Raw genomic sequence first — 13,346 nt, forward strand, 5'->3', positions numbered from 1 at the left:
AAATTTATAATTATATTAACTCGGTTTTCAATTTAGTCGATTTTTCTTTGAATGACTAACAAACAAAGAATTATCTAAATACTTCATACAAGATAACCCACTGATAAAAACCATCGTCAGTTAATCCAACCCAGTTATAAAAGTCCTTTGGCATAAAGAATTCTAGAAACTCAATTATCAATACCTTTAGTTGCTTTAGTTGGTTTTAAAGCTGGAATTATTAATACTTTATCCAAAAGAATTCTAGAAACTCAATTTTTACTCTACTATCTCACAACAATTATAATGAAATTAAACTAGGTTTGTACCTACCGGATGCATTAACGTGTATTCTGTTGGTATGAATTAAATTCGTTACGATACCAAAAATAAATTGAAACAAATTAATCTGTATATGAAGAAAACAAATGATACTCGTATAGCTTATAATAAGAAAATTACATATTAAAAAAAACAAATACAAGTTATGATGGAAGTGACATGAAGTCGGTTGGTATCGGGTAGCTTCGTTACGACACTGAGACTAAACCCAAAAATTAAATAAGTAGACGCCCATATTACTCATGTAGCTTATGATACAAATAAATAAGATTTTACATATAAAAACTCTTATTCAATTGGTAAAACCCGTGCATTGCAGCAACAACTCGACGCAAATTGAGTCGGTTTCGATTACATTCGTTACGGTACCAAAAAAACTAAACCAAAAAATATTTACATATTAAAACAAAAAAAAAACTTAATACTATATCTGGTGGCACGTGTTGATGCCGTCAGGTGGCCAATAAAGGCTTTGCGGCACCAAGCTGTAATATTTATCTTATATAAATGCGTGTATCATGCCTATGCCAAACCACATCACCACCATTACCAAAGGGCGTTAGACCTTTAACGCCCTTTCTCATCTTGGGTGAGTATGGTTCAATCTTTTCATCGATCACATGCAAATACACACACATTTATTTTTTCAGTTTTTTCTTTTATTTAAATATTAGTAAAAACAGGGCCATCTCATGGGTAAGCTAAATGAGGCGATGGTTTTAGGCCTCCAGTTTTATAGGGCCTACATCTTAAATAAGAGTTACGTATTATAAGATTTTGAAGGTAGAGTTCTTTTAGAACTAATAACTCATTAATGTGCCACAAGCTAAGAAGGATTGTTTCATATCCATTATCACTGCATATCATCCATATTCTATAATTCTTGTATACTCTCTAACGTTATACGCATAAAGAAAAGAAAAAGACCTCAACATTTTAGTTAGTTTTAGGCCTCCAAAAACGTTGAACCGACACTAAAACCCCAGCGTGATAGTCTAGTTAAACATCATTGTCTACCCGGCAATTTTTTTAAGTTAAATTAGAACAGAAAGGTAGACTAATAAGTAATAAAATTTTCACAAAAATGATATGCGACCCCATATCACGTGTAAACGTGGGCATGTATTATTTTCCACGTTTAAGAAGATAGATCGTTGAAATTGTACATGCTTAGTATTTGCAGCATTTATTTCCTAGCTACATAAATATATATATATATATATCTATCATCCACAAACTACTTCTTCCCTATTTAAAGCAAACACATTTAATACTTGATAGTACATGTAGCTGTTGGTTGTTGCAGCCATGATTGACGATCTGGAGATGAGGCGGAGCGTGGAGGAGCTCCGGCTGACGTTTAAGAGCGGGAAAACCAGAAGCGGTGATTGGAGAAAAGCGCAGCTTCGTGCAATTCTACGACTGATTCAGGAAAACGAAGATACCCTCTTCCGGTTACTTCAATCTGAACTCGGCAAACATCCTGTCGAATCTTATCGTGATGAAGTATTCTCTCTCTCTCGTTATCTCTCTAGTGATAATTTTGTAAAAATTCAGGTTAATCTAGCTAGGACAATAACTATGGCCAATATGGTTGATTTTCTTGTTATTGTCCCTGAAAATTTCATGATCAATTGTTAGGAATTTAGAGGCGCGCACGCACACACAACCACAAATTGCAGAAACGTGAAGAACACATGATTTAACGTGGTTCAGACTAACCAACATACGCAAACGGTGATTGTAGAATTACAAGTACATGAGATATTTATAGAGACTAAACTAGGTTATACATGTTGAACTTATTAGATCAAATTAATCAAGAACTCGAACCCAATATTGCATATACTTTTATGTGGCTCTTTTGTTAGTACTCCATGCGTCCCATTAAAAGTGTACATATTTTCTTTTTTATTTGTCCCATTAAAAATGTCAATTTTCAAAATTTATTAGCCAATTTTCTAATTTACCATTAAACACACACAACTAGCATTAACAAACAATTTGATGGACCCAATTTCAAAGGGCATTATTGTCATTTGGTAAGCAAAAAAAGTAATCATTCAATCTACTTTGAACTTTATGTTTTTCAAACCATGACACTTTTAATGACACGATGGAGTAATAAATAAGAACAGAATACCAAGAAATAAATAAACAGTGCCTTATTTATAGACTACATAAAATTTTGATCAACAAGATAGAGAATCAAGACTCAAGAGACCTAAACAATTCCTAATTCTAATTAATATATTTTCATAAATAAATAACTCAGACACTAAGTTATTCAACTTGATCAATGAACTTTATATCTCTACCCTAACCTCTCATTGAGATCTTACGTATAATGCTTAAACTTTTTGTATTAACCATTCGGGGTCCTTTAAGTTGGTATTGCATCAGTTTTTACAAAACATGCATAAAATAAACGAGCTGAGAATGGGCTAGGTCGCCTCTGCCTAGTTGGCCCAAAAGTAGGCGATGGCAGTGAGTACGCGGCCTTGGTCGGAGAGTATTTGGATGGCTAGGCGGTCGACATGGGAGTTGGGAGTACTTGACCTTAGTCAGTGAGTACGCGGCCTTGGTCGGAGAGTACTTGGATGGCTCACCGAAAACTCGGCCTAGGCGGGGATTACTCATTGAGTACTCGGCGCTTAGGCGCGATTTTTGCAACCATGTTGCAAACCCAACAATCTCTCACTTGAAGGGCTTTGAATACTTTCACTTGCGCTTCACTCGTACTTCTGTAATTTTTCATCGTAACTTTAAGCTTCTAACTGCCACCACCTTCTTAATTTTATTCTAAAAGGCTCGTTGAAGCCGCAGTGAGCTTTAAGTAATCTGTCACGACTTCAATTACCCGTGACCCTTTCTTCCCTTTCTATGCATGCTTCCACTACAACACGCCTGCCACTGTTCTGTCATCAGAATCATACCAGGAAGCTACAATGTCCATTACCAGCAAGTAATCAGTCAAAGAGACTTTTATACTTGGTTTGCTAGTTCTTTTAACTCATTGTGGACTCGGAACTGTAACCGCAACTACAACACGATCCATCCCTGTGACCCCATTATTGCAAAACACTCAACCTTTACCTCTCTTTACTCTTGCTCTTAGGTGTATCATTTGCAATTTAAGCTTCTTTTGTACATGAGATTCTTTGAATCAGACTTTCACTTTCACTAGAACATGATTAACCCTTTCAGGAGGTTCCTTGACTGTATATAATGAACGTCTCTTTTGTCATGAGCAACAACTAGGTTTCCGTTGACCACCTTCCCCTGTCCACCACCAAATTAAAAATCAAGACCCCGATAATCCAACTACCCAAACGAGATAAACATCCTCTTTATGATTGGAACGACTCTGATGTCTTTAAAGTCCAGGTGGTTCCTACTAAAGTTTCCAAGTCAATATCTCCGATGCCAGTAACATCTAGAACATCATCATTCGCAAGTCAAACCTTACCAAAGTCCCCAAATTTCAATATGTTGACAGTTTCTATCTTCTAAGTGGCATGGACAATGCACCAGAATCCATCACCCAAGAATCAACATTAGTCTCAACACTGCAAACCAAAGCATATTTAGAGTCGTCAATTGTAGTGTTCACTTCCTTTTTATCATTCGGAAACTTATTCCTAAAGTGTTCCACTTCTTTACAATTCTAACAAGTCGATTCCTTTCGACTTTCGAGTCTTAGACTGAATCCTTCTCTTGCTCCCATTTCCCCATTCCTTCCTTTTATTTCTACCTTATGTCATCAACATTGAATTTAATGATTCCTTCTAAATCTCTGCGACTGAGATATTCTCCTAGAACTAGGTCTCGAATTCCATTAAATGTTAAATTAGTAGCTCCAGATGAACAACTAACCGTTGTCACTATTCATGACAACTCTCAAGCAATGAGGATAACACCAATATAGCTTGAACCTTACGTCAAAGTTAATGTCAACTGACACTATTCGAGACAAAATTGAGGTAGGTTATTGTTGTGAGTTGTAACAAAATTTAGCGTGTTTCGGTCTGATTGATCTATCTTTACAGGTGGTAGTTAGGATTATTCTTTATTAAGTGATAATAAATTTACAAATACATGGCATATATTTATAGAGACTAAACCAAGCTAAACACGTTTAAAATAAAAGAATTGAATGGGCTAAGGTCGGCTGGCCATAACCCATGCTCTCTCCTTTTTCTCGCTTCTAGCTAACCGGCCCTAAAGTAGGCAATGCCTACTACCCAACAAACATACTCCTGATTTCGAGACTTAAAAGCTACAATTGGTCAGAACAGTTTTCTACTATGGCACAATTCTAATTAGTGGTGTGTATGGGGTCGCCTTTGGTCGGTTTTTGGTTCAAATCGTATCAATACCGAAATTTCGCTTTTTCGGTTTCATGTATGAGTTTGGTTATTGTTTTACATTAGGATCTGAAAAATTTGGCCAAAGTAGTGGATTTGGGCCGTAATTAATATCGTAAACTTTTATGAACCACTTATTAATGAATTTGAACATGATATTTTGACCCAAAAGAATGAATTTAGTCCGTAATTTTTAGCTTAAATTTGTTGTGAACCACTTATTAAAAAACATGAACCTGCAATTTTTGACCCAAAATAATAAAATTTTGGTCATAAATCAGTAACAAACACACAAACAAGTTCGTTTCCCATGTTCGGTTTGGTGCGCTTTGGTTTTGGAACGAAGCAATCGAAACCGATGTTATAATTATGTAAACTATGGGCTTTTTCGTCAATATTGGAGAAAAATACCAAGTGATTATTTTGATAATTAAGTCAAAGGACAAAAATAGACAAACATTAGGGATGTCATGTAACAGCTAACAAGTACTTTTTTAAATAAGCACTTATGTAGATGAAATTGAAGATAGGTTCAACCTTATGCCTTTGTTAGAATGATCAACATTTTGATCTTGCAGATTGGGGTGGTAAAGAAATCAGCTGACCATGCATTGACTTACATTGACCAATGGATGTCCCCAAAGAAGGTTTGCTACTTTCTATTTGTCTTCTGTTTTCTCTACAAGAACATATTAGTTAATATTCTACACTATGGATCAAAATACATGATACCTTACATGTTTTTATTATTTTGTATCCTCTGTTACATAAGATCACGTGTCATAAGTTCAAGTTAGTTATGATGGGCATACGACGTATATGATATACCATGTCAATTGCTTTTTTACTTTACTAGATCTACTCCTAATAATATTTCCCGGCAGGGTCGGTTACCTCTAGTTTTCTTTCCAGCAAGTAGAAAAGTGTTGTCCGAGCCACTCGGCCTAGTCCTCATAATCGGTTCTTGGAACTTCCCAATCTGTAAGCTAAGTTTTATAGTCCTTTCATAATCTTCTTGCTATCTCTATAAGACTAAAGAATCACAAACATTTTCTTTACAGCACTAATATTGGACCCGTTAATAGGAGCAATATCCGCAGGCAACACAGTGGTGCTAAAGCCTTCAGAGTTAGCCCCGAATTGCGCCTCTTTTCTTGCCAATATATTGCCATCTTACTTGGACCCCAAGGCCATTAAGGTTATAGAAGGTGGAATTGATGTATCCAATCAACTTCTACAGTATAAATGGGACAAAATATTCTTTACGGGTATGATCTTAATCAGATCACAGTATATTAATGGTGTGTTGCTTATTCGTTCGCTCAAAATTTTCAGGGAGTACAAAGGCGGGGAAGATTGTCATGGCTGCAGCTGCAATGAACTTAACTCCTGTCACATTAGAGCTTGGAGGAAAATGCCCAGTCATATTTGATTGCCTCCCTAACTCAGATTTGAAGGTTTTTAGTTCTGCTTTACTCTCTCTGAGCTCGCGTATGTGATGTAGAGCGGAAGAAAAAAAATTAACCCAAAGATACAAACTCCTTTAGATAAAAGCTGAATGACAAATGTTTACTAAAGGTGCCCTTTTATAGGGATTTTCTGATTGGCATGTTCGCCAAATTTTCAAAATTATTGATTAAAAAACTGGAAATTGGAACCATAGATAGACGCGTAATTTATTTTAATAACTATTTGCGAGTTTTAGATTAAAAAGAGTAAAGTACTAAAGATTGACAATATGAGGGGAAAATTTTGGTTCAAGAAATTTGGGTTTGACAGCTGGGCCAAACCGCCTATGGCTTTGCCACATTATCTGCCTTGCCAAAAATGTCTATCCGTTGGTTATGGGCCCCATAACTGCTTTCTAGCCCAAGTTATGCTCATTTGAAATTTAGGCATTTTCTGTGCTGTTCTACATTTCAACTAGTTTAAATAAGAATTTGCTAACTCTTGGATCAACTCAATCACTCTCAGTGTGGCACATGCTTTTGTGATTTAACATATGAAAGTTTATTATATATGGTGATTCAAGGTGGCTGCTAAAAGAGTTGCTAGCGGAAAGTGGGGTGGTTGTGCTGGACAAGCCTGCATAGGAGTTGATTATGTGATTGTTGAACAAAAGTTCGCGTCCACACTGGTATCTAATATTTGTAGTCATGCTCTTGCTGGTACTTTTTTTGTAGAAACATAAGTATTTTGGTTCAGTTTCAGTTAGTTCTTGTTGCGTTTGTGTTTTCTCATTCTAGATTGAACAACTGAAGAAGACCATTAAAATATTTTACGGGGATGATGTGAAAAACTTGAAAAACTTCTCAAAAATCATTAATAAGGGCCATTTCGATAGATTGAGAAGTTATCTTGAAGATCCTGCAGTAGCAAACTCTATAGTTTATGGCGGTTCTTTCGATGACACAAGTTTGTAATAATCTTTCCTTTGCCTTTTGAGGTTAGATTTGCGTATGGTAATATTGCATCTAATAATAACTGACTTGCAGGATTATTGAACCCACAATCTTGTTAGACCCTCCACTAGATGCCGCGATCATGAATGAAGAGATATTTGGGCCTTTGCTTCCGGTTATCACTGTAAGTAAGAATTCTTAATATTATTTTTTTATGTTTTTGTTGGTTTAAGTTTAAGGTGTGTACTTGTTACAAAAACAGATGGATAAAATTGAAGAAAGCATTGAGTTCATTAACTCTAAGCCAAAGCCTCTTGCTCTTTATGCATTCACCAAAAACGAAAATTTCAAGAAAAGGATTTTGGCAGAAACATCATCTGGGAGTGTGACTTTCAATGACACCATGGTTCAGGTACATGCTACATTTGGGCCCTTTTATAGGGAAATCTAAAGTTTGCAGTTTTATCAAATCTTCGAAATGAAAATCGTCAATTAAATGCCGTAATTTAAGACGTAATAAACAAATGCATAAACTAAGACAATAAGTTATTAAAATATTTTACAGTAAAAAGGGAAGATTTAAATTGGAGACACAAATGATGAATTTGAGTCCAAAGCCCATTATGCTTCGTTTTCTCCTATCTAGTTGGCCCAAGGAGGTTAGCTAACTATTGGATCAACACCATATCACCATGCCACGTTAATTAGATTTTATGTTCGGATAATCAGATTCTGCCTTCCATTTCTTAAACCAATCACACCTCTAGAGCACATATTTTTGGCACAAAGTCCTCCAACTCGAGGGTGCAAATCAGTTTAGTATGTTATGTATCCGTTATAAGTACATTCTAAGTTCTAATTATATACACTTTGTTACATTGGCAGTTTGTCTGTGACGACTTACCATTTGGAGGAGTTGGGCAAAGCGGGTTCGGTAGGTATCATGGGAAGTATTCTTTTGATACATTTAGCCATGAAAAAGCGGTTCTAGAGCGAAGCTTCTATTTGGAGCTCGAGCCGAGGCATCCACCATGGAGTACTTTCAAGTTGGAGTTCTTAAGGTCTGCATACGACTATAACTATGTGAGAATGCTGCTACTACTGTTGGGCTTAAAGAGGCCATCTAACCCTTAAGAGAGAAAGCTGGATGAATGCAAAGTTGTTATGTAAAGGCGCCTTTATGCCATTTTATATATATGTTGGATTTGAATTGATGGCTTATATAAGTTCAATGTACTTTGTTTGTTGGCTCGGCTTGTTTGATGTTTGAATATATATTAGTATGTCATCACTCTTCAGAAGTGTAAACGGCCGGTTTCAGTCCCTCGGTTTGCTAAGATCGAGTTTAGAGTTCTTTTGAAGGTAATTTATATAATTGTTAGAAGTTGGTTGAGTAACTGACATTTTAAATTAGTTTTAAGATCGAGTTTGGGTAATGATCAAGAATGATAAACGATAATTAACGCACAACTTATAAATAACCGACTTATATTATAACCAGAAAATATAACTCAAAAAACTGATTACAATAACTTTGGTAGTGATGGTGGTGATTGTTGTGTTTGTTGTGTTGTATCTAACACTAACTTTGTACATCTATTTATACTAGTAACCCAACTTGGTCACCAAGCATAATATGTGGTCACCACTCAACTTGGCCACCAAGGTGAACTTGGGCAACAAGGTGAACTTGGCCACCAAGCATATGGAATGTTTCATAATACCCCTTAGACTTTAACCGACTTGTTAAAACCTCTTAGGCCCGGTTCACCGACTTGTGACCCGGAATAGAAATTAATCCAACATTCACCCCCCTAATTTCTGATTCGGATTAGAAAGGTCTTCAACTCCAAGTAACTCGCGCATCTCCGTGAAATTGATTCTTGCGAGTGCTTTAGTGAGGATATCAGCCCGTTGCTCTTTTCCGCTAATGTGCTCAACATCGACCTCGCCGTCGTTGTAGCAATCTCGGATAAAATGAAAGAGAGACTTTATATGCTTTGTTCGGTTGTGAAAAACCGGATTTTTCACAAGGGCTATTGCGGACGTGTTATCAACTTTCAACACAACTTTCTGCAACGCTTCTCCAGTCAACTCGCCCAACAACTCTCGGAGCCATACAGCTTGACACGCGGCTGCTGAAGCCGCCATGTACTCGGCTTCACACGATGAGAGTGCAACTGTCGCTTGCTTTTGTGAGCACCATGTAATTGGAGATTGCCCGTAATAAAACACGTACCCCGTGGTACTTCTACCATCATCCTCATCTATGTTGTGACTACTATCACTATACCCGACAAGTCGTTTGGACCCATTCTTCCCGTACTTGATCCCATAACTCGTCGTGTTCTTCAAGTATCTCAATAGGTGTCGTATTGCCATACCATGAGATTCTCGTGGGCTTTGCATATATCGACTAACAATACCCACGGAGTACGCTATATCCGGACGAGTGTGTAATAAATACCGTAAGCAACCCACTACCTTTCGATACTCAGTTGCATCGAGTTCGACTTCATTCTCGGCTTTTGAGTATTTTACACCATGATCCATCGGGACTTGAGACGGATTACAGTTTTGCATACCGGTCTCCTTTAGAATCCTTTTGGCGTATCCTTCTTGTGTAATTACTATCCCGTCCTCTTGTTGGACTACTTCGATTCCGAGATAGTAGGTCAACTTCCCGAGATCCGACATCTCAAACTTGGTCGCCATACCCTTTTTGAAATCGGAAATTATACTCGAGCTTGTACCTGTCACAAATATATCATCCACATACATGGCTACGATCAAAAAATGTTTCCCATCCGTCTTTCGGTAAACCAATTGTTCCTTGGAACATTTTTGAAACTTCATGTCTCGTAGGATGTTATTGAGCTTTGTGTTCCAAGCTCGGGGAGCTTGCCTTAACCCGTACAAGGCCTTTGACAACTTGTAAACTTTTGCCTCCTCGCCTTCTTTCTCGTATCCTTCGGGTTGAGAAACGAACACAATTTCTTTCAATTCACCATGTAGAAATGCCGTCTTTACATCAAGATGGTGGATTTCTCACCCGTTAGATGTAGCCAATGCGATTAGTAGCCGAACGGTCTCGATTCGAGATACCGGAGCAAAAACATCATCAAAGTCAATCCCGGGTTGTTGCACGTAACCCTTTGCAACCAACCGAGCTTTATACTTGTTTATCGTTCATCCGCATTTCGTTTGATTTTGAACACCCACTTCCACCCGATACATTTTGCACCCTTTGGAAGTTCGACTAACTTCCATGTTTCATTCTTGTTTATCGAATCGATCTCGGTATTCATAGCACGAACCCATTCTTGGTTCGACTTAGCCTCAAAATAGCTACTCGGTTCACCACTTGCTGTAAGAAGCAATTGCTCATAGTCAGAGTCAATATGTAACACATAATCTTCTTGTAATCTTCTTGGTAAAATCGAGACTCGGGTTGAACGTCTTAGACCCGTTTGGGCCTCATTTTCACCCGAATGGACCTGTGACCTGTCACACCCGGCCCTGAGCGGCGGAAACAGCCGGGCGCGCACGAGTGGGGATTGATAATTAAGCACGGGCCATTGCAAAACATTCAAAGATTTTTATTGCGCATGAGAAGTTTATTACAAACACATTACATTGTTCAAAGATTACAAAAAGAAACATCCAAGTATAAAACTGAAGATTTCCTCGCCATATCCCCTTGCGCGGCGGGTAACCGTGCGCATCGAGGGGATAAAACCAAAATCTTCCAAAAAGCTTGTTTTAGATGTTCAGCGTGTGGTGCTCTAAGTGTGACTCCATGCGCTACCTAGTTATCTCCTGAAAGACACGTAAAAACATTTGAATCAGTATAAACTGAGTGAGTTCACAAGTTTTAGTAACTTGATAAAATCATTCTGAAACATTTCTGGCAACCTCATTAACATCTGCTTGGTAAAATCGTATTAACACATAATTCTGACAATATTCTGATAAAAATCGTTCCGCGGGTTACGCGTGAACAAATTCTGGATACGGTGCTCGTCTATGTAAGTGGCGCAGCCACTACGAGCTAAAATAACGTAAAACCGTCCCGCGAGTTACGCGCAGACGTTTCTGGAAAACTATGCTCGTCTATGCAAAGAGGCATTGCCCCTACGAGCTAAGGATACTGTCCCGCGGGTTACGCGCGAACAATTCTGAGAAACTGTGCTCGTCCATGCAAAGAGGCATTGCCCCTACGAGCTAAGGATACCGTCCCGCGGGTTACGCGCAGACGTTGTGCCGGAAAACAAGGCGCTCGTCCATGCAAAGAGGCGCGACCCCTACGAGCGGGCTCAACCCCATAGTACTGCCCCATGCCAGGCACTCGTCCATGCAAAGAGGTGCGACCCCTACGAGTGGGCGGATCAAACCAGCAGTCCCTACCCTTAGAGTTCCAATGGTAAAGTGATCACTTACTCGAGTTCTAGCGCACATACATTGAAAACCTTAGATAACCGTTTGCATTGCTCATCATGAAACATAACTTAAACACATAATCGCTTGCATAGCTTGTAAGTATACCATGATAAAACATTATTTAAGTACGTGTCCCTCGCCCCGAAAGCAGTTTAAAAACAGTGAAAACAGTGAAAATAGGGGCTGTGAGACTCACCTGTGGTTCTTGTTAAGAGATTAATCGAGATTCGGGTTTTCTTGGTGTTGGCCTCGGAATCGAAGGTCTAGAATACGATTAAATAACAAGTATATATATTAAGATCAAGAAATAGGAGAATATAAGGGTTGGATAGTAGGTCTCAAGGTTATATTCTCGGCTTACCTAGTAACAGGATCGGAGCTGGAAACAACGGATGCTTGGGAAAGGATTAGTGCAAGTTTGTAGTTCTTTGAAGTGTGTTTTGGGTGATAATTTAGGCTACAAATTTATAGGCAAACTCAAGGGAACACAATCCCTTGCTTTAGGGGATTGAAATCTTTTCATATCTAAATGTAATGATGATAAAGTATGGAAGTTATTATTATTTACTTAAGAGTGGAGTGGTGGATAAAAGATTTTGATTTGATTTGGACAGAACATGCAGGTCTGGGGTTGGTGAGAATAGGGTGGCTGATAGTTGACTTTTCATGTTACAGTGTGCTTTTTCAGGTACTTTTGTCAGTGTACAGTAAAAAGTGGAAAATCTCTGAAACACGCTACTGTTTCCTTTCGGGCGGGAGTAATCTCCTTAACTGGAGAATAGACCAAGTGTTCTGCGCGTATAACTTGGTGCGCATAGCTTTCTGCGTATAGGACATGTCTTTGCTGCGGGTAGGTGCGTAACCTTCTCGCAGTTAGGGACATTTGAGTTTCATTTGTAGATTCTCCAGGTGGTCTTGGTATTTCAACATAGTGATCAGTCATGTTGAAGTCAATTCCATCTTGGAGCTTCAGACAAACTAGCTCTCAACGTTCCCGCCATGCGGGTAGGTTAGTTCCCTTCCGCACGCGCATAAACGATGTAGGATGCACCCGCCTTAGCATCATGCGGGATGGCCAAATCATTCACGCATGGCGCATATAACATATGCTCACGCTGGTTCTTAACATGGTGCGCTCGCGCAGGTTGCACATAACAACTGCACGCGCTGACTAACATGGCGCGCTCGCGCAGGGCGCACATAACAAATGCACGCGCTTAATATTTACAATCACCTAATTATTAGGTCGATTACTTAGCTTATGGGTTTGGGAAATTACCGGTTGTCACATTCTCCCCTCGTTAAAACGAATTTCGTCCCGAAATTTAGGAGACGTTGCTGGCAGAAGCCATGTTCTGAAAGAGGTGTGGGTATTTTGTGCGCATCTGGTCTTCTCTTTCCCAAGTGAATTCAGGCCCACGCCTCGAGTTCCATTGAACCTTTACTAACTTGATTTTGCTTCTGCGTAACTTTTGTTCTTTCCAATCGGTTACTGCTATGGGTTCTTCTACGAAGTGCAGCTGTTTGTCAATATGAATTTCTCCCAATGGTAAAATCAACGTTTCGTCAGATAAACACTTCTTGAGGTTGGATACATGAAACGTATCATGAACTCCACTGAGTTCGGCGGGTAGACGGAGTTTATAAGCAACTGGACCGATCCTCTCCAGGATCTCAAATGGTCCAATGTAGCGCGGATTTAGCTTTCCTCGCTTACCGAAACGGGGGACTCCCTTCCATGGAGAGACTTTCAAAAGTACTTTATCCCCCACTTGAAACTCCAACGGTTTCCTTTTCATATCAGCATAACTTTTCT

General features: G+C 38.7%; 1 protein-coding gene across 1 annotated transcript; it reads left to right on the plus strand.

Moving 5' to 3' along the window:
• The first annotated feature begins 1,613 nt into the window (after nucleotides 1-1,613).
• On the plus strand, nucleotides 1,614-8,332 carry LOC143548311 (aldehyde dehydrogenase family 3 member F1-like). Its single transcript, XM_077039516.1, has 10 exons — nucleotides 1,614-1,827; nucleotides 5,267-5,335; nucleotides 5,573-5,669; nucleotides 5,750-5,956; nucleotides 6,024-6,145; nucleotides 6,721-6,825; nucleotides 6,935-7,107; nucleotides 7,184-7,274; nucleotides 7,353-7,502; nucleotides 7,976-8,332. The coding sequence occupies exons 1-10, from the start codon at nucleotides 1,630-1,632 to the stop codon at nucleotides 8,222-8,224; spliced, it is 1,461 nt and encodes a 486-aa protein (XP_076895631.1). The 5' UTR covers nucleotides 1,614-1,629; the 3' UTR covers nucleotides 8,225-8,332.
• The last annotated feature ends 5,014 nt before the right edge of the window (nucleotides 8,333-13,346 follow it).

The sequence above is a fragment of the Bidens hawaiensis genome, unplaced genomic scaffold, assembly GCF_021521415.1.
Source record: "Bidens hawaiensis isolate Kalapana, Puna unplaced genomic scaffold, B.hawaiensis_p1.1 tig00015047_1, whole genome shotgun sequence".
NCBI lineage: Eukaryota > Viridiplantae > Streptophyta > Magnoliopsida > Asterales > Asteraceae > Bidens > Bidens hawaiensis.